This window comes from Dioscorea cayenensis, chromosome 7, assembly GCF_009730915.1.
Source record: "Dioscorea cayenensis subsp. rotundata cultivar TDr96_F1 chromosome 7, TDr96_F1_v2_PseudoChromosome.rev07_lg8_w22 25.fasta, whole genome shotgun sequence".
NCBI lineage: Eukaryota > Viridiplantae > Streptophyta > Magnoliopsida > Dioscoreales > Dioscoreaceae > Dioscorea > Dioscorea cayenensis.
The window spans coordinates 12,126,830-12,146,824 of NC_052477.1; the positions used below are offsets into that span (position 1 = coordinate 12,126,830).

Here is a 19,995-nt window from a genome sequence, read left to right on the forward strand (position 1 = left end):
AGTTACCATTATGTTCCAAGCAAATGCAAACATCACACACAAGTAAACAAAATAAAACACACCAACGAATGAAATGTATCATATATATATATATATAATTAGAACTCAAAATTTTTTGTTTAAGTGAACAAAGCTTCTATCACTTCAGCTAATCCTTGATGAAAGTTGTTACAATTTTGCAGCTCTAAGAAGACAAGCGAGATTTTATCTTGTAAATTACTTCATGAGTCCTATTTACATGTCCTTTTTATAAGTTTTTTTAAATTTTTTTCTATACCCATTTATAAAATCTATGAAATATTAATCAAATTTACCTTTTATATCTAATGTACTTCCACATTTTTTAATATTTTTTTGAAAAAAAATAAAATACCATTTAAGCGGAAAAATAAAATATATAATTTAAATAGAAAAAAATTAATGAAATCTTTATAAATTTTTAAATAAAGAAAATTTAAAAAACCTAATATATTTTTTATAACTTTAAAACTATTAATTAATTTTAACCAATTTTGTTAAAAGACGTGAATGACTTGAAGTGAACAAATAAACAAGACCAAAGTGAACAAATAAATAAGACTAGAGGGAGTTCGAAAAAACACGGTCACCAATCTCATCAACTACTGTTTTTAAGACGAAAATCGTTGAAAAATAAAGCTTTTGCACAGTTTTTAGTTGGAAATATGGAAAAATTTCCTTCTCGATGCTTACAAGTAACAAATGACAAATAAATGACAAATGAGACTATATTGTTATTCATTCATACAATGGCACAACATAAGAAGCATCTGATCATCATCATGCAAACAAAGGCCAATGCATCCACTTACCAAAATTAATGTTTGAGAATTTGAATGTTCCAAAACAGTGAGAACCATAATGGATCAGTACGAAACTTTCCCACACTTTCAAAACACCAAAATAAAAATCTAAATGTTACACATAACTATCATACAATTTGGATAATAGATATCAAAGAAGCAGTGGTTGTGGAAAACATTGATTCGTCCAATTGTGGATCGAGACCGATTGAGGAGCTTGCATCTGACTCATCGGATGCAAAAGTAATGATGAATTTGTATTTGTTAAAAGAATAGGTGAAAAGGGAACATTGGGGAGATGGCAAACGGAAATGAAAAAGGAACAAAACCTGTATTAAAAACCAATCAACGGTGAAGCATCATCTGCCAATGTGCACACAATTAAATATGAAGATCATCGATCGAAAATTCCTGAGCAGTCAGCAGCTTTAGTTTCTGCACAAAATGCAAACAATCAATAAAATGCATTAGCTAGCATACAAAGGAAGTTTATGAACAATGTGCAGTGCCTTGTAGAGTTTGTGTAATGAAACTCCAAACGACAGTGGACGCTATTAAAATACTGGAAAAGTCACAGGGCTCCTAAATATTTGTAGGAAAAAAAGGCGAGAAAAGCAGCAAATTTAAGTTGAGAAAGAAAATATAATGACCATAAAATGATTTCTCAACTTACTGTAATGAATTGGGGGGGATCGTCTATACTAGTTGAGCCTAAAATGACCTCCCTTCTTAGCTTTGCGGTAAGTTTGTGAGCTACCCGAAGCTGATGCAACATTTCGTAGAGAACAAACATTAATATCTGAAACAGTAACATAACCAAAAAAATAGGGGTAGACGACAACCTCTGATCGAGTGGCTCCACCAATTATGAACACAAAAATTCGCTGGCCCATTTTCTTAGAATCACTAGATGCATGCCTCAGTACTGAATCACTAAAGAAAAAATAAACATCGCCCATTAAAAATCAAAGAGAAAAAAAATATACTTAAAGGCTTAAAATCAAGGCATGAAGAGGCTCTAAGAGATAACTAGAGTTCCATGCAAAATATTCATGTACCTTGAATATCCATCATCGGAATTATGAGCTTTGGCCCATGTGCCAGTCCGTCTAGATCTCATGGAATGGGCAGGTTGCGACTGAGTTGAGCGCACTGACAGACCATTGGAGGTTGAAGTTCCATGAACTGACATACTTGGATCATTCATAGATGGATACTCATCCGGTGGTAGCTCACCTTTCGTAAGTTTCTCAATTAACTCCTGGAAAATGTTTTTGACAATTATGATTTAATTTAAATTCTTACCAAAATAAAATAAAGCAAACAATACAATAACAAGTTTACTAAACCATTTTACTAAAAAATGGTCCTCAGACACCAAAACAACAGAGATGGTATCAAATTAGCTGATATACAACAGTTCAAACCAGTCAAGCTCGATGAAACAAGAGGAAGAAATTGCTGCAGAACCAAACATTGAAATTTATAAAACTATATTTAGATCCAATCATCATGCATACCTCAATCATGGGGTAAAAACGTGATAGCTGCCATGTTTCTCCATCACTGGCACGTTCTTTTCTGGCTGCATGCTTCTGATGAACACAGTACATCCATGTTAACCACTGAGAATAAGTGGAAGGGGAGCTAGATGGAGACTCAACCTCAAAAATGGTTTTGTGCTTTTACCTTATGAGAATCAAATTTGAGAGAAAAGACCCCTCCTGAGGGCTTTTTAATATCTGACCCTCCCAAGTATTTCATATTCTTAACAGCATGCATATCATCTTGTGATAGTCTTGCCAGCTGAAACAGAAAATTTTTTTCTTGAATTTGCTTGAAATTACACAACACTTCCCTTCTTAAATGAATCGAAGATCTAAGATTTAGATTTCTACCCCCCAACACACACACACGCACACAAAGAATCCTGAAAAAAGGAAGTTCTACTTCAAGGATGCATTTATCATGCATGTCTTTTATTATTACAAACATATGCTGCGTACAGTCCAAACCTCAAAGCAAACAAGATAGATTATCAATTCCTTGAAATAACCATATAGCTAGTTCTTTCTTTTGACATTATACAGGTAAGATAGAAGGTTCAGAAGGTAACACTTTTGAAACCACATAAAGTATGGCTAACAAAGTTGTGGATTGTAACAAAATTAGGAAAAAAAATGCTCCTGTGATATGCAAGCGTAATACTAACTGAGGATGAAATTTATAGATTGTGTCTATTCTGTTTGTTGCAACTAAAATTGCAGTCAAGCCTTTCATTCTTTGCCTCTGACTAACTAGGTGAAATACGATTAGCTATCTTGGTATGACATTCATAAAATTGTATGAGTTTACTTGGTACAAATGCCAAAAATGTTTGACAATAAGTAACATAAAAGAAACAAGTATCAAGTAAGTATTGAGTTATATGGCATCCAAAGGGTATGATGACAGGAGGAAAGGACATATATTTAATAATTCATGGTTGCTTCAATCATAATCACTTATTATGTGTTTATCTAGTTTAGTTTAAGAGGTGAATATTGTCTTTTGAAGTATGTGGATAACCCTGATCCTTCTTTGCTATTTATGAGAGTCTTGAAGACTATTCTTAGTACTCTTCTTCAATTTGTTGCTGGGTTTGCTTTATATCTAACATAGAAAAGATTGAAAAAGAGATGATAAATAATAAGACAGAAGAGTCAGTTTTTCATAGTGCTGTATATTTAAAGTTAAGTTATTTACCTGCATGAGCTTTTCACCTATGTCACCTTCAAATTTTTCAGGAAAGATGGAAGCATAAATCATCAGCAAACGTAATCTGTTTTCAGGACTAATATCCTGCAGAGGAATAATTTGGAGTTCCAAGTCACATTTGCATGGTCCACATAAATCTTGTGGAGGGTTAGTGGCATTAAAGCATATGGAATGCAATATTCACACAACCTGCTTCGTCCTAAAAAAATTAATAACTTCCTTTGCTCCAGCATCCCCAAAGACAAGATCTTGCTCCAACTGCCCAATTTCTCGGAGATCCATTTCTCTAATAATTCTGTTTAATTTACCTGCAATCTGTATACTGATAACAAGTTAGCAGAAAGCACGGTTCCTTTACAAGTGAATTCAAACTCCAACATGTTTCTTTACATAAATTATGGGTTAACAAAGTTAATAGATAGACAAATTTAATATTTGACATTTTTGCAAAATAAGAAAGCTTGTAGCAAGTTCACTGCATAACAATGCTGGGTTTTACATATAATATTATTTACTTTCCTGCAGCTTGTTCATGTCCTACAAGTTTGATTGTAGCAAGTTCCAGTATTGAGTCCTCACTAGCTAAACACACAGCACAAGCTTGCTATGATCTGATTTATGGACTCATCACATTTTCATGTAAGTTATAATGAACAAACAAATTTGGAAGACATTTAAAAGTCAATATATAGCTCAAGGGGGCAATTACCTCTATCAGATAATGAATAGTCAACTAGTCCATTAACAAAGGATAATTATTTCATCATACATTTCTAATTAGACACTTCAAATCTTATCCATATGGGTTGCAGAAGTCACAAAACAGTCAAACTGAAATCAAGAAACAAGCAGCTTCAGACAAAATGCAGTCAGCATTGCATACTTCATGATTATCAGAAAGCCACCAAGATCATTCCCTCTCCAACAGTTTTGAGGCGAATTAAGCACTGTATCTCCCGAAGAAAAAAAACAGTCATCGTTACTATGTTGTGTTTGTTGATAATTTTTCCCGAGTGTTTTGGGTATATTTGTTAAAAGACCGTCGGTCTATTGCTGATGTCCTTCAAAAATTCATTTTAGAAATAAAAAATCAATTTTCCACTGTTCTCAAATGTCTTCGCACCGATAATGCTTTAGAATTTGTCTCTTCTGCTGTAAATTCTTTGTGTGCGTCCTTTGTGATTATTCATCAAACCACATGTCCACACACCTCTCAACAAAATGGAGTTGCTGAAAGAAAGCATCGTCACATCTTGGATGTTGCATGCACTCTCTTCGTAGAGCATAATGTTCCTATGTATTTGTGGTCTGATACTATCTTAACTGCAGTCTATCTTATTAATCGTATGCCTTCTGCACCCTTAGAGGGAGAGGTTCCTCTACGTCGTCTTCTACCTGATACCGAATTGTTTCACTTATCCCCTCGTGTTTTCGGTTGTGTTGGTCTTGTTCAGGATTTAACACCTGGTTTGGACAAATTGCGCCCGCGTGCGCTTAAATGTGTCTTTGTTGGTTATTCCCGCACCCAACGTGGATACCGGTTGTTTCATCCGACCAGTCGGAAGTATTATGTGTCTATGGATGCACGTTTTTTGAGTCTCAATCATTTTTCTATCTCGCTTTTCACGATATGTTAACTACGCTTTCGTGAAATGGCTCATGGGCACAAATCAAGAGTCGGATCCTCGCCTGATGCCTGAGTGTGACGACTCCCGCATTGGATGCGGATGATGGTCGTTTTGGGCAGGGTTGTATCATCGACACCACGCGTTCACACGACCATCAGCTCCGATCCATCGAGGAGGTGCTCACACTGGCGACCATGCGCAAGTCGGGCTCTGGGATCTGCACATTGCCTTTGGACATAAGCGTAGTTCGTTCTTGTACTAAACATCCCATCTCCCTTTTTGTTTCTTATGATAATCTTCACCCGTCCTTCCGCACATTTGCTCTTTCCTTGTCTGCTGAGTCAATTCCCAGGAACTGCCAAGATGCACGTTTACTTCCACAATGGCAAACGGTAATGGATGAGGAAATGGAATCCTTGAGATCTCGTGGTACATGGGAGCTTGTGCCTCGCCTCGCGATGCCGGGCTCGTCACTGCACGATGGGTCTTCTCGTCAAGCACAAAGCGGATGGTACAGTTGATCGCTACAAAGCCCGGTTGGTGGCCCGTGGTTTTACTCAGACTTATGGTGTTGATTATGCTGAGACTTTTTCACCAGTTGCTCGTCTAAATTCCATTCGCATTCTACTGTCGGTAGCTATGAATCGATCATGGGCACTCTGTCAACTTGATGTGAAGAATGCCTTTCTCTATGGAGACTTAGTTGAGACAATGTTTATGGAGCAACCTCCGGGGTATGTTGCTCCAGGGGAGATCTAGTCTGCCAGCTCAAGAAAGCGATCTATGGTTTGAAACAAAGTCCTCGTGCATGGTTTGACAAATTTAGTGTAATTGCAGTTGGAGATGGTTTTCGCAGGTGTAATGTGGATCATTCTGTGTTCTATAAGAACACTTCATCTGGTTGTGTTGTACTTGCGGCATATGTCGATGGCATCTTGTTGACGGGTAGCGATCGCCAGGACATTCAGAGAACTAAGGAGCATTTAATGAAGCATTTCGTTCCACGACACATGGGACGACCCAGATACTTCCTTGGTATTGAGTTTGCATATGTGAAAGGAAAGATGACGCTCTCACAGCGGAAGTATGTGTTGAACTTACTTGAGGAGACTGGTTTATTGGGTTGTAAACCAGAGAGTACACCTATTGAGCAGTCATCACCCTTTTGGGAGACATCTTCCCCATTTCTCAAAGATCCTGGTCAATACAGACGTCTGATTGGCAAGCTCATTTATCTAATTGTTACTCGTCCTGATATATGTTACGCAGTTGGACTCCTGAGTCAGTTCATGCATGAGCCACGAGAAGTTCACTAGCAGGGTGCTCTGAGGGTTCTTGCATATGTTAAAGGAGCTCCAGGCGAAGGTCTTCTCTACAAGAATCATGGTCACCTAGACGTTGCAGCATATTCTGACTCGGGTTATGCAGGGTGATAGGGACGTAAAGTCTACGTCGAGCTCAGACGTATGTCGGTGGAAACTTGGTTACTTGGCGAAGCAAGAAACAGAATGTGGTTTCGAGATCGAGTGCAGAAGCAGAGTACAGATCGATGGCGCATGCATGACTCGTGAGATGGTTTGGGTGCAGTCTTTTCTATCTGAGTTGGGATCCCCTATCACAATACCAATGCAGATGTTGTGTGATAACCAAGCCGCCATCTTCATTGCAAATAATCCAACATTCCATGAGCGTACCAAGCATGTGGAGGTTGATTGTCACTATGTTCGTGATATAGTACTGAAGGGAGTCATCTCTACGCCATATACCCAGTCGTCTGAGCAACTGGCGGATATCTTCACCAAGGGTTTAAATATTAAAGTCTTTAGTAATCTATGCAACAAGCTGGGCATGCTCGATATATATGCTCCAGCTTGAGGGAAAATGTTAGAATTATGTTATAGCTTATATTTGGTTGATGGGCCATATTGGACCCATACCACAAAACCCTAATATTTCTCTATATATATCCTTGTACTCCTTTACTAATGAGATATACAAACTATTTCTCCTATCTTCACAAAAACATATACAGTTCAAGCTAAAAATTGTTTTCTTAAAATAACAGCAATGAAGAAGAGCTCCTCAAGTCCTGAGGAAAGTTTGTAGGACTCTGCTGAGAATCAAATCTTGAAACATGAGAAAGAGATTCAACGAATGAAAACAATAAAAAAGAGCATGCCAAAAATATGAAGGCTTTTAAATTAACAAAATTCAATGCACATACATAATACAAAACTGTTACTGCAGACGAGGGAATAGATGTGCATGACATTGTTAGTATGCTAATGAAGAACTATTTTTCCTTGAACAATTGTATAATAATAATAGTAATTGTTAGATTTTATATTTTGTACTAGTGAGCCCTATATGGGTGCTACATAAGCTTAGTGTCTTACACCAAAAAGTCTCGAGACTTTGTGGTTCAACCCATATACCTATATATAAACCAATTACACTTCTATTACACAAATGATGTGGGACTATATTTCCAGCACCCTCCCTCAAGTTCAACTGGGTTATTTCTTTGTCAGTTTAAACTTGCTCAAACTTGTACACCAAGGTCTATATTTTTTTTATCAGTACTTTGTACGTCTCAAAGGTCCTACACACATGGACTTGTACACTACTTATGTCTTAGAGTCCTACTCACATGAACTTGTACACTTGTATCTCTAAGGCCTTTTTTCTTTTTAAATATATATATTGGGCTCCACTATATTGCTTTAATTAGATTTTATATTTTGAACTAGTGGGTCCTATATGGATGCTACATAAGCTTAGGGGTCTTATACCAAAAAATCTCAACACTTAGTGGCTGAACCCTTATACTTATTTATAAACCAATCACACTTCTATCACACAACCGATATGGGACTATATTTTCAACAGTTATAATAACAATGTTACTAAAGAAAAATAGATACATTGCTGAAAATATTTATGAAAAATACAAAAATACAAATTCATCTAACCTCCACGTGAAGAGAAAGTTTATCAATTTGCTCACTGTATTGTGGCAATGCTTGAACCATTTTTTGCAAGTCCCTTGTTGAGAGCTCACCACCACCTCTTTGTAACAAACAAAAAACAATGTAAGAAATAATTGAAGCACTCACCAAGTTGTAAATATTAATATTAAATATCGATACACTAGGATAGACCAGAGCAAGCCTTTCATATGATTACCATCATACACCATCATGTTGTCCATCAAAGAAAAGCCTATTACTCTTATAGGATAGGAACCTTAGACACTGCAAATAGGCCTTAGGCATAACTTTCAGAAAAATAAAAAAATCAAACGTCAAAATTTCCTTGTTCTGTTTCTTGGTACAAGATTCTCCTTGATAACTATAATAAGATAATTTAAGGAACTATTCTTCTGCGGTAGTTATAACCAAAGAATATGTTCTCAATTTTCTGCTTGACTAATTCTAGAAAAATTATTACGAAATACATCAAGGAAAACAAGCAAGATATGCGAAAGCAGAACAGTGGTAAATGCCACTGAAAAATATCTAATGCCAAAAAACCTTTTTTTTTTGTAAACAATATAGAGATTCTTTTTTATAACCATAGTTTTTAATGCAAAATTCCTCTTTTTTCTGTGCAAAGAAAGCTAATCAAGGATTGCTATTTTCCACATTTAAATCGCCATGGGCAACTAATTAGCCGCTTACCAACTTAATGATTTTCTCCCATTTTTCGATATCCATGACCACAAAAAATGCAGTTCAGATTGTAGACTTGATATCGTCCATAACCAATTTTCTACAAGCATTAGATTTCAACTAAGGCAGTCCATCTAGGCACTGCTTACCTTCAGTAAGGCAACAATTTCATTTGTACCATGTTTGGTTGGGGATAAATACTATTCCCCCAGCCAAACAAGTGGGATAATATATAAAAAGAATTTTTATAATATATAAATATGTTTAATAATTAAACAATTATTGATATTCATAAATATCTATCATTATTAAAAAAGGTAAAATTTTAGTTCTAAAATATTTAGTTTTTATTGGTATCAATTAAGTCAATTTTAGTTAGCCTAGATAAAAATTATCCCCCAAATCCAATAAGATTCTTTTAATCCCACATCTTTATATGATAATATTTGCATAAGAAAATGCTTACCATTCTATCTAAGAATTGAAGTAAAAACTAAAATATTGGTTAATGCCCTTTCACCCTAGGGTAACTTGAATGTGTTTAAATTGGCTTATGAAAAAGGTAAAAATAAAAAAATAAAAGTAAAATATTTTTATTACTTTTTGAGAAACCACCATCATGGTGCTTTTGGAAAAAGTGCCTTTATGAGTTCAAACCAGGCATTTTGGCCTAATCTTTCTGGCCAAAATGCTTTTTAAATTTTTATATGTAAAGTGTCTCTAAGATAACTGAGTGCAAAACAGATTGACTTAAGAGGAAAAAACACTTATGCTAGAAGCACTTCTAGAAAAACTTTAACAAGGCACTTATTTTATATAAGCCAATCTACACCAGAGAGAGAGGAGAAGGAGAAGAGAGGGAGATAGAAGCTTCTAGGTGATCTAGAGGAAGGATAAGGATAAGGATGCTATCCAACATGAGGGAGAAGTGAATAAGATGGGAGAGAGAATAGACGAGAGAAGAAGAGAAGAGAGATTGCTAGAGTAACCATCAACAGGTAGGAATTGAATTCAACCTTTAAGGTTGATGATAAAGTGTTTGGTTCTCTTTATAGGGAAGAGTGTATATGTGTGTATAGTTGAAGGTGGTGAAGGAGAACATAGGGTGTTATTGTAGTGAAATAAGAGAGAATGATCATATATATGTTTTGAATGAGTTGCTATGTATGGTTATTGAGAGAGAAGAGTATTTAAGTGTGGGCTGCCTATATGTGAAAAAGGATGAATGACCATGAAAATTAGGGATGTGATGATAGAAAGGATGATTAGAGTTGAAATCATGCATTGATACACATAAATTATGAACCATGTTTTGACATTAGAGCTGGCAAAATATTGCACTCCGAATTCTGATGCCTTAGCAATAAAATTTGGAAAAGTATAAAACATAAAATTTATTGTATTTTATCTTAACTAAACGCCTGTAAAATTTTGTATTTATTAAATTTGTAGATTATGAGATATGCCCTCTAATGAGACCTATCCCGGGTGTTACTTCTTTACAAGACCCGCAAGTTAAGTAGTGTTTTGCATGACCTTAGAGACAGAATTAGACAAAGTGGAAAACATGAAATGTTCATTTTTGTCTATATGCCCATAAAATATCTTTGGATTTGGATATACATGTTGGGAGATATATATGATGCATAAGCTTAAAAAACAACAAGTATAGAAGTAGAGCAAGATTCAAATTAATGTCATAAATTAAGGAGAGCACAAAATATTATGAAATCTTAATATGATACAGCCCTAGGTGTGCGGCTTTATTAAAAACAAAAACCGGTGTATTTGAGTTAATGGTTTGGGAGATTGGATAGAAACAGTCCACAAAAGTCTCGAAAATTTGCTTAAAATTTATAGCTTTTGTATGAAACATTATCGTAAGTATGTTACATGCATGTAAACACAGTATAAGCACTTTGATAACCATATGTATACATGCTATAGAAACTCAACAAGTAGGAGGAGCTCAAATAGAGGAGATAAGTCTTCATTAGGAAAATAGGAAGTGAGTACAAACATGATCTGAATTCTATTGTGAAATTGGTGATTTGAGCATGATGATTGTGTATGATTTGAGTGGTTTGGTTAAGGAAAATGGGTCTAAGTTGCTATACAAATTCATAAGTGATAAGTTGCTTATTTATATGAATTATACTTAAGTTCCAAATGTTGTAAATTATTTAATTACCTTGATTGGATAAATATATCAATTGGACGCTTTCATTCAAGTTGATTACCACCTCTTATATGTATTTGGATGTTTGACATTTTCATTTGAGTCTATTGCTGCTTCTTACATGTATTTGGATGTTTGACGCGTTCAATTGAGTCTATTGTCATTTCTTGCTTGTGGAACATCCAAATACATATAAGAAGCGACAATATCCTCAATTGAAAGTGTATTTGGATGTTTGGCGCTTTCAATCGAGTCTATTGGATGTTTGACAATATACTCTATTGTCATTTCATATACTCAAACATCCAAGCATCCAAACATGTATATCCTAATGCAAAGATATCTTATTAACATACAGTTAAGACAAAAAATAAATATTTTTCATATTTTTGACTTTGTCTAATTTTGAATCTGTTAGATTTTATATTTTGGTACTAGTGGGCCCTATATGGGCTCTATATGAGCTTAGGGGTCTTACACCAAAAAATCTCAAGACTTAGTGGCTCAACCCCTATACCTATATATAAACCCATTACACTTCTATCACACAACCGATATGGTACTATATTTCCAACAGTCTCTAAGGTCATGAAAAACACTACTTGTAGGTTTTGTACAGAGATGACACCGGGGACAGGTCTCTTAAAAGGATCATATCTCATAAACTACAAATTCAACCAATACAAAATTTTATGTGTGTTCATAAACTATAAATTCAACCAATACAAATTTCACCTGCAAGTCCTCAGAATTCAGAGTGCAATATTCTGATAGTTCCACTGTCAAAATCTATGATTCACAATCTATATGCAACCATCCATGATTTAAACTCAAATCATCCTTCCTATCATCATATCCCAAATTTTCATGATTCATTCATCCTTTTTCACATGTAGGAAGCCCACACTCGAATACTCTTCTCTCTCAGTAACCATGCACAGCAGCTTATTCAAAACATATATGATCATTCTTTCTCTTATTTCTTTCACTGTAATAACACCCCTTTCACAATTTTCAACTAAATACACATATACACTCTTCCCTAATAAACAAACCAAACTCTTTATCACCAACCTCAAAGGTTGAATTCCAATCCTACCTGTTGATGGTTGCTCCGCCAATCTCCAAGCTCCAGCAATCTCTCTCTTCTTCTCTCTTTTTTTTTTCTTTTCTCTTTTGTTCACTCTTACTCTCCCTCTTAGCCTCTTTAGATACACTTCCTCCATACTGGATAACATTCTCATTATTATCCTTCTTCTAGATCACCCAGAAACATCTTCTTTTTTTTTTTCCTTTAGTCTCTTAGGTTATGTTAAACAACCCTAACTTAATTAGGTTCTAGATGTTACAAAATAAAATCTGAAACTTGTACCTATAACATTCATGAACAGCAGGTATTTGAAAGTTACCTTGAAGCATGATGAATTTGAGCTGCTTTATTCTTTGATATAAAGTTGGTCATTTTGTCATGTAGCCTCTCACTAGCCTGTCATGCAAGCTAACTATCAAGAGAACTTAAAATAATCTAATGAAAAAAAAAAAACTCACATCTGCAATATGCGCATGACGCAGCTCAAGCCAGATGGGATCATGATCCTCCAAAAGAACTTCCTTCTTTTCAGGGGCTGATCCTGTTCTGCTTGGAACCTGAAAGGAGACAAACTCATGTACAAAAGAGCTCCAACAATTCATGCATGGACAATGTTTGGTTGCCTTGCATCCATCTTATGATAAAAACAGATTTTGCTAGCCAATTCTATTTCATTAAGAAAATGAATCACATGATAGTTACTTTTTAAGGAAATGAAGGCAATTTTACCTCATGTACATATTTGTTTCCCTCCATATTTAGCAAATCATGGCACATAGCATCATAAGTCCATTCATGAATGATAGGAGCAATCTGTCAACAAAAAGTTGTGATATATGCACAAAAAAAAAAAATTACTCTCATAGCAAGCAAGCAAGCAAATTAGACTACTCATAAAATCAAACTCTTACCTGGTCTATTGACCGGTCCACAATGAGCAATTCACATGTCTCTTTCTGAGGGAAATCAGGAATTGTTGCTTTGTACTTGGAAAGACAGTTCCAAACTCCAGCAGCAAGCTTGGTTGGGACTAAATCACGAAGTGTTGTCAATGTCAAAGGATCTAAAGATGATTTGGCAGCACGATATCGCACATTAGGAAATTCCTGAGGGGAAAAAGACTTACTGATTTAAATGGTTTCGAGACAAGATAGTTTACACAAAGATCAAAACAACAAATAAGCATTTCTTAAGGCATTAGAAATTATTCACATAAAAGAATTTCCAGCATAGATATGGTTGGAAAGATTAATTCTATGAATAATTATAAACTATCAAACTGAATCATTTATGCGGCACATTTCAATTTAACAATTCAACTCATTTGAAATAATCAAAGAAAAAACCAATGATAATTTCAACATTTAATGGGTTAGGTAGTCACCCCATATTCCAGGAATTCTATTATGTCTGCTGCTATAGCTATGAGACTTTACTATCACTGTAAAATCATAACTAAATAAATAGCTTGCATATTTTATGTGTCAGTAAACATGCTACCAGCTTATTGCTTATTGTTTATCAAACAGATGAGCAAATTCATCATCCGTACAGAAGATCTACTAAAGTTCCCTGTCTTACCCTCAATGAGGCAAATGCTGTAGCAATGCGGGTAGCCATTGTGTTTAAGCAGATGTTATACTTCTGCGAATTTTCTGCATTCTCTGCAAATAATTCCTCCAAGGCCATCTCGTGGTCAGTAATAAAACCCTGCATAGTTTGAAGGGTTAGGAATTATTAGTTCATATTTTATGTTATGAAATATAAGCCAGAACAAATTGAATAAATAGAAAGCATCAGTCATGATGATTAAAACATCTAGAGAAAAGGAAAAGACAACAGGATGACAATATGTACCTGACTATCAATGGCAAAATACTCCAAATTCATCTGTAAACATTTGTTATGGTAGAAAAGTCAATAAATATCCAAGAAAGTGCAAAACTTAGGATAGTCTATAAGTTCAGTTAAAAATAAATCAGAAATCCCGTGCATGCAAAATGAAATCATTAATGCGGAGCAGTTTAGAAATAAAAGATGATGGACCTCACTCAAAGCACCTATACGAGGCAAGACACTTGTATCCTTCTTAATGTAAGCCACCAGTTCCTTTGGCATAGGAGAACTAAAGAATACAAAGGCCCTAAAAGAAAAATTAAAAGCAAAGGAAAAACAGATATAGTTCAGTAAGGCCAAGAAAATAAAACCATGGGAGCTAATGATAAAATATAAATCAGATACATACTTTCTGTAAAGAGGAGATCTTCCTGACATGTCAGATAAGAACATTACAACACTGTGCATCACCCAAAAAAAAAAAATGAATGATCACATAAAAATGCATTTATAAAAAAATAAAGGCATTAATTATGCTTAAAAGCCAATTTCAACTTTATGAAGAAATACCTAACAAAATTATACAGGTGTTCACCCACATGAAACGGTTTTCAAGAAAACTCTACTAGTTTCTTCATCACGATTCTATTTGCAAAGCAATAAGGCCCATTATAAATATAGACTAATAATTAGCTAAATTTACTTATACTTGCTCAAACTAAGATTCTCCTCTTATACAGATATAGACAAAAAATTACATAAAATTCTAAATTGCGACAAAAACATAACCAGAAAACCCACTTACACTAGGAAAGTTTAAAACTAACAAAAACTAAAGTGTTAAACCAAATAAGACTGTCTAGACTATCTGAAAATATATTCCATGCCAGAAATGAAAAGATAAATACATAAGCTTCAAAGACCACTGGTATAACAGAAGAGGGAAACTACACATGGGTTCATCTAGAATTCGACGTAAAACTGAATGTGAGAGTAAAATCTTAAGATAAATCAAGAGAAAATCTTTACTTTTCTTTTGTAGGCTGGATAAAATATATGGCATCCATTGAAGGCAATGGTTGCCTGCGCTTGTAAAGATCTTCTACCACTGTCAAAAAAGAAAAGTAAGCCATTAAAGAATTATTCAGCAGAATTGAGTACCTACACGTTATAAATATAGTGGGACAAAGTCTGTATATATTTTAAGAAGTAAAGATGAAAAAACTAAGGGTACCTCCATGTTTTACCAAACAAAGAAAACCAGGCAAATGCTCTTGTATAGCTCCAAGGGATATTATATGCAGCAAAAAGTTGGACAAAAAAACTCACTTAAAATCAATATGTTACGAGCTAAGTAGATGGTACCAAAATACCAAATATTATAATAATAAGTAAATAAAAATGAAAGAAATAACTCCAACAAAATAAAGCAATAAAAAAATGCTATGCTAACCACTCATTGGGTCATTAGATGTTTTCCAGTCACATACGAAAAAAATAAACCATACACAAAGGACAGCTTCAAGGATCATATACAATTATTTCCCAGGTGGCATGCAATTCTCAGGAAGACTCTTTAGATAAATGGCACACCAAACAGCAGATGAAGTAGTGCTAAATGATTACATGTTTGAAGGAAGTGGAAACTTACAGGAAACACCTTCATCAGTGATATCAGCCATCTTGCAAGAATAAGACATGACTTTGACGGTAAACTTGTCCATGATAAGTACCTTGACAACCAAGTTATATTGAAGAAGATTGTGAGGACCAAAGTCATACATATCAGCAAAATGATGGCAATAAATCAATTAGGTACATAAACAGGTAATGGGTCAATGAGATAACTTTAAAGAACTCATGACAGCCAATAACGCATGAAGGGTAATTTTTGTATATTTCTTTTATAACTTTATTTTGACCATAGAGCCAATGTATTTATCAAAATGTCCATCTGGTTGATGACTACATTTTTTAAATATTTTTTTAAAAAAAGTCTTTGGCACCCCTGACTGTTGCTGTGCTGTTCTTGTCATCCTCATTGTGGGCATGTAATTAACCAAGCCTGAATGGTTCCTCTTCCTTGAGGTCCTTTTCCTCCTCACCTCTGTCTTTGTTGTCAATCACAAGAAACACTTCTGCACCATTATTCACCTGCTCATGTTCCAGTTTCTTCCTATGTCCATAAGTGACAAGCACATGAAAGCCACCAACACATTCTCCCCAAGTCATGTACTCCATCTCCTTCAGCAAGTTTCATGATTGGGATGATTATGTCAACAACTGAATCAAGGAGTTCCAGGTGGGCAAATTTTGTTGGTTCACCAAGTTCATGTGCTCCATCTCTAGCAACACCTTGGCACCTTATAAAGTGTCGGTTGCCACTCCTTCCTTATCCTCTCTCCCTATGCGGCCTTACAGGTGCTTGTTATGTTGGCCTTGTTCTCACAATTCTTTTTATCTTCAAGACCCTTCAAGAGAACATGTGTAATTTTTGCAAGCACTCATCCCTGCATCATAGGCCATGGTCTTGCTCAAGGACCACCGTGCCTAAACGACCAGCAGTGAGCTTGAATATGTTAACGTCGAGCATGTTCACAGCGGCCAAGTTGTCATTGAGATCTGCATTAGCTTCCTTTTTGGAATACTGACTCTTGAGAGCTCAGTGATCAAGTGTAACATCCTTGCATCCATCACAAGGACAGCTTGGGCAAATCATTGTTCATGTTTTTTATTTTAAATTTAGAGGAAAAAGGCTTTTTCATGTGGTAGCTGAGTTAGTGGTCCTAGGGACAATTTTGACAAATTTCTTTCACTTTAGAATAAAAAAATATAATTTAAATAAAGGTTTAAAGCCATTTTTGGTCCGTCCTTAATTGTATTATTCATTCCCATCCAGGTAATTTGCATTTTTGTGTGTGTGTGTGTTAATTTCCATCCCTAGAGCAAGAGTGGCACCCAGGTGGCATCCGGTCTTAAATACATTAATGTTTTATTGCCTATTCTTGTTGACATAATTTCTGACATCGCTTCCTCAGTTGGTATTGGATGCCAAGTTAACATTCATGTGAAATAAAAATATTAGTGCTTATAATTTCTTTTTTTTTAACTTACCTATTAATCATAGAAAACAAAAAAGAAGAAGTTGAAGATTGCAAGGTAAGGATTGTTGTTGGATTAGAGAGCTAAAAAAGAGTTAAAGGTTAAAGAACACAATGATGTACAAAAATTGAACCAAAGTAACAACGAATCATTTAACAATTAGAAGATAGCCAAGTATGATAACTTTGCCCCATTCTGCCTACAATGCATGAAGAAAACTACTTGAGTGCAGCAGCGAATGGTAAAATAATGCAAGAAGGAAAATCAATAATTACTTATAAATTCTTCAAATAAGCAAGTAACAAATGAATAAAAAAGTAAAAAAAAAAATTCTTATAGGAGATTTACCTTCCATGTCGTTTTCGTCTCCTTCACTTTGGCTGACCGAAGCATTTCATAAAGCAAACCTAGAACATTCATATAACAAAAGGCATCTAAGAAAAAGCTCACCAAACTAAATTTTGCTTGAGTGACCTTAATAGTATCCATATAATGAACTATTGCACAAGAGTATTATTACAATAGGTGATTTGTTAAGAGTGATGCTTGAGCAACCCTTAACATATCTGTCGAAGCTTCTCAAGCGACTAAGACGTCAATAAAATAATTCATAGATTAAATACAAAATCACATGAAGAAGAAGAAGAAGACTAGGCATCAGTGGATGTTCAAGATAGATACTGACGCAAGACATTTAAGCTATAAAGTCTGAGCTACTCTTCAATGTACATGGTTAAAAAAGGGATATGTCAGTAAAATCTTCTCTGTCACAACATATTCTAATTTCTTCTCAAAAGCTTAATTCCTACAAAAGGAGATATCAAGTTTGGTTTTAATATCTCACACTGACCAAAATAAATTAATTTCCATTTTTCTTCAATCATAATTTCTTTTCCTCGTCCATTCTTACCTTGTTTGAACTTTTCCATACCTAATAAGTCTTCTTTTGGTTTAGTATTACCAGAGGTTGTAACATAATTACACAAGAATGACGACTATGTGCTTGTTTCCAAAGGCGTCCATATTTTACATCTAAATGACTTGTCACATAACCATCTCACGTAGCCCATCTAGCAACCCTTTCTATGAGCATCAGATGCATACAACTGAAATAAATAAGTCAAACACAAAAGATCTTTTCTACTGATAAACAACAAAATGGAATTATAAGCATTCTGAGCTCAGGCGAGCCTTATACTTGAATTCAGAGGATACTTTGTCAACTAATTGATTAGCAAGCATAAATCAGATTATTTCACATCAGATAATTCACATCCTATCAATCTCTTCCTTTTGGAACCACTACTAAAGCAAACTCCACAGAGATACACGATGGGAAAAACAGGGATAACATCGATTCGAAACCAAACAAACCAACAAACTCCAAAAAAAAAAAACAAAAATTTCCTTCATTTCTACTCCAAATCATCTAACTTCTCCAACTTTCACAACATTAAGCTTCACATTACCAAAAATGACAACATCCACAGAAAATCAAAACAAAAGGGCAACACCAACCACAAAAAAAATAAACAGAATAAACTAAAAAAACCAAGCACAAACAAGAACAACAAAGATTAAAGAGGCATACGGTCACGGCTGATCTGGCGGAAGAGCTTGTAATCTCCGGCCCCATGGGAGGAGTCAGTGTCCGACATAGTTGTCGCTCTGCTATTCCGGCGTATGCTCTCAGAGACGATCGTCCCGGAGAGATCGAAGAATGAGGGAGAGAGAGGAAGGGGGAGGGTGGTGAGGGGAGAAGGGAGAAGGTTGGTGATGGGGGTTGTGGTTGTGGAGTTTGACCGGGAATGATTGTAGACAAGACGGGGCCAACGGCCGAGTGGGCCTGGATTAAGAAATAAGAAGAGCATGCATGAACCGTCACGGGGTTGACGTGGTTCTGTTACCCGAAGCGACTTTTGAATTCGGTCTATTATGAACGCGGTATCTTAATTTTTGACTATTTCTCTATTCATCCGGTCTCTCAAGAAGATCGAGGAGGATTAGATTATGAGGATGATCTCAAGGATTTGACTCTGAACATTCGTGTTTGTATACATGAGGTATGTCAAATAAAATTTTATTTAAAATTGATATCAAGTTTTCTTTTTTTTACAAAGCCAACTAGAAAAAATAAAAAAAACAAACGAGCATCGAGATTCATCAATTATAATAGAGAAAACTGAAATTTATATGGTTAGTTTTAGATATAAACTAAATATATTGCATGGATGAATCCTAACACTTAAATTGATAAATTAAATCAATTTAAAATTTATTTAATTCATTAAATAAAACAGTAGAAGCAATACAATGTAAGTAATTGAGTTAGGAAATTGCCAAAAAAACCCTACAACTTTGCCAAATTGCCAAACAAACCCCCATAGTTTCGGAATACCCAAAAACCCCTTCCTTTTCAACTCCATGATTTTGAAACCCCAAAGACGTAACGAGCATTAAACGGAGTGTATTTAAAAATTTTATGGGACGAAAATGCCCTCAGACGGGAAAGTCGTGGGTCGCACTCCATTTCGCGTGTGAGAGAGGAAGTGGGTGGGTTTTTCTTAGGCATTACAATGCTTGTCTTTTCTCAACTCGCGACTCATCTCAACTCGCTCTCCGACTCTTCTCTTCCCACGCAGACTCTTCCCTTTCCACCGCTGCCCTCAAGAAGAAGTCCCGCAAGTATTCGAGCATTTCGTCACTTTGCGTCTAAGGTATTCATTATGGTTTTTGTTAACTATTCCATTACGTAAGAGACATTTTTCGGTTTTTGGTTTGTGATTTTGTTTTTTTGTTGGAAGACATCAAGCTTTCGTGGGGATTAATCGGCTGGGGTTTTGTTAGTCTCAGGAGATGTCTCGGCTAGGGTTTTTGTTTTGTTTTTACATTTTCGTCATGTATACGATCG

At 35.3% G+C, this 19,995-nt stretch overlaps 1 protein-coding gene across 3 annotated transcripts; it reads right to left on the reverse strand.

Annotated features, from left to right (window-relative positions):
* Positions 1 to 826: 826 nt before the first annotated feature.
* Positions 827 to 18,944, reverse strand: LOC120264946 (SNARE-interacting protein KEULE-like). 3 transcript variants are annotated; one of them, XM_039272860.1, is made up of 21 exons: positions 18,676 to 18,944; positions 17,433 to 17,491; positions 15,634 to 15,715; positions 15,012 to 15,090; positions 14,392 to 14,442; positions 14,193 to 14,289; positions 14,004 to 14,036; positions 13,728 to 13,856; positions 13,058 to 13,252; positions 12,876 to 12,959; positions 12,605 to 12,703; positions 12,466 to 12,542; positions 8,179 to 8,275; positions 3,768 to 3,893; positions 3,567 to 3,662; positions 2,511 to 2,627; positions 2,342 to 2,416; positions 1,880 to 2,082; positions 1,664 to 1,754; positions 1,495 to 1,584; positions 827 to 1,256 (listed from the first exon to the last, which is right to left on the reverse strand). In XM_039272860.1, exons 1-21 carry the CDS (start codon positions 18,740 to 18,742, stop codon positions 1,203 to 1,205), a joined length of 2,001 nt encoding a protein of 666 aa, XP_039128794.1. In that variant the 5' UTR covers positions 18,743 to 18,944; the 3' UTR covers positions 827 to 1,202. The 3 variants fall into 3 exon arrangements, with proteins under 3 accessions (XP_039128794.1, XP_039128795.1, XP_039128796.1); XM_039272861.1 differs by lacking the exons at positions 17,433 to 17,491; positions 18,676 to 18,944 and adding an exon at positions 15,217 to 15,255; XM_039272862.1 differs by lacking the exons at positions 14,392 to 14,442; positions 15,012 to 15,090; positions 15,634 to 15,715; positions 17,433 to 17,491; positions 18,676 to 18,944 and having other exon boundaries at positions 14,207 to 14,287.
* Positions 18,945 to 19,995: the final 1,051 nt, after the last annotated feature.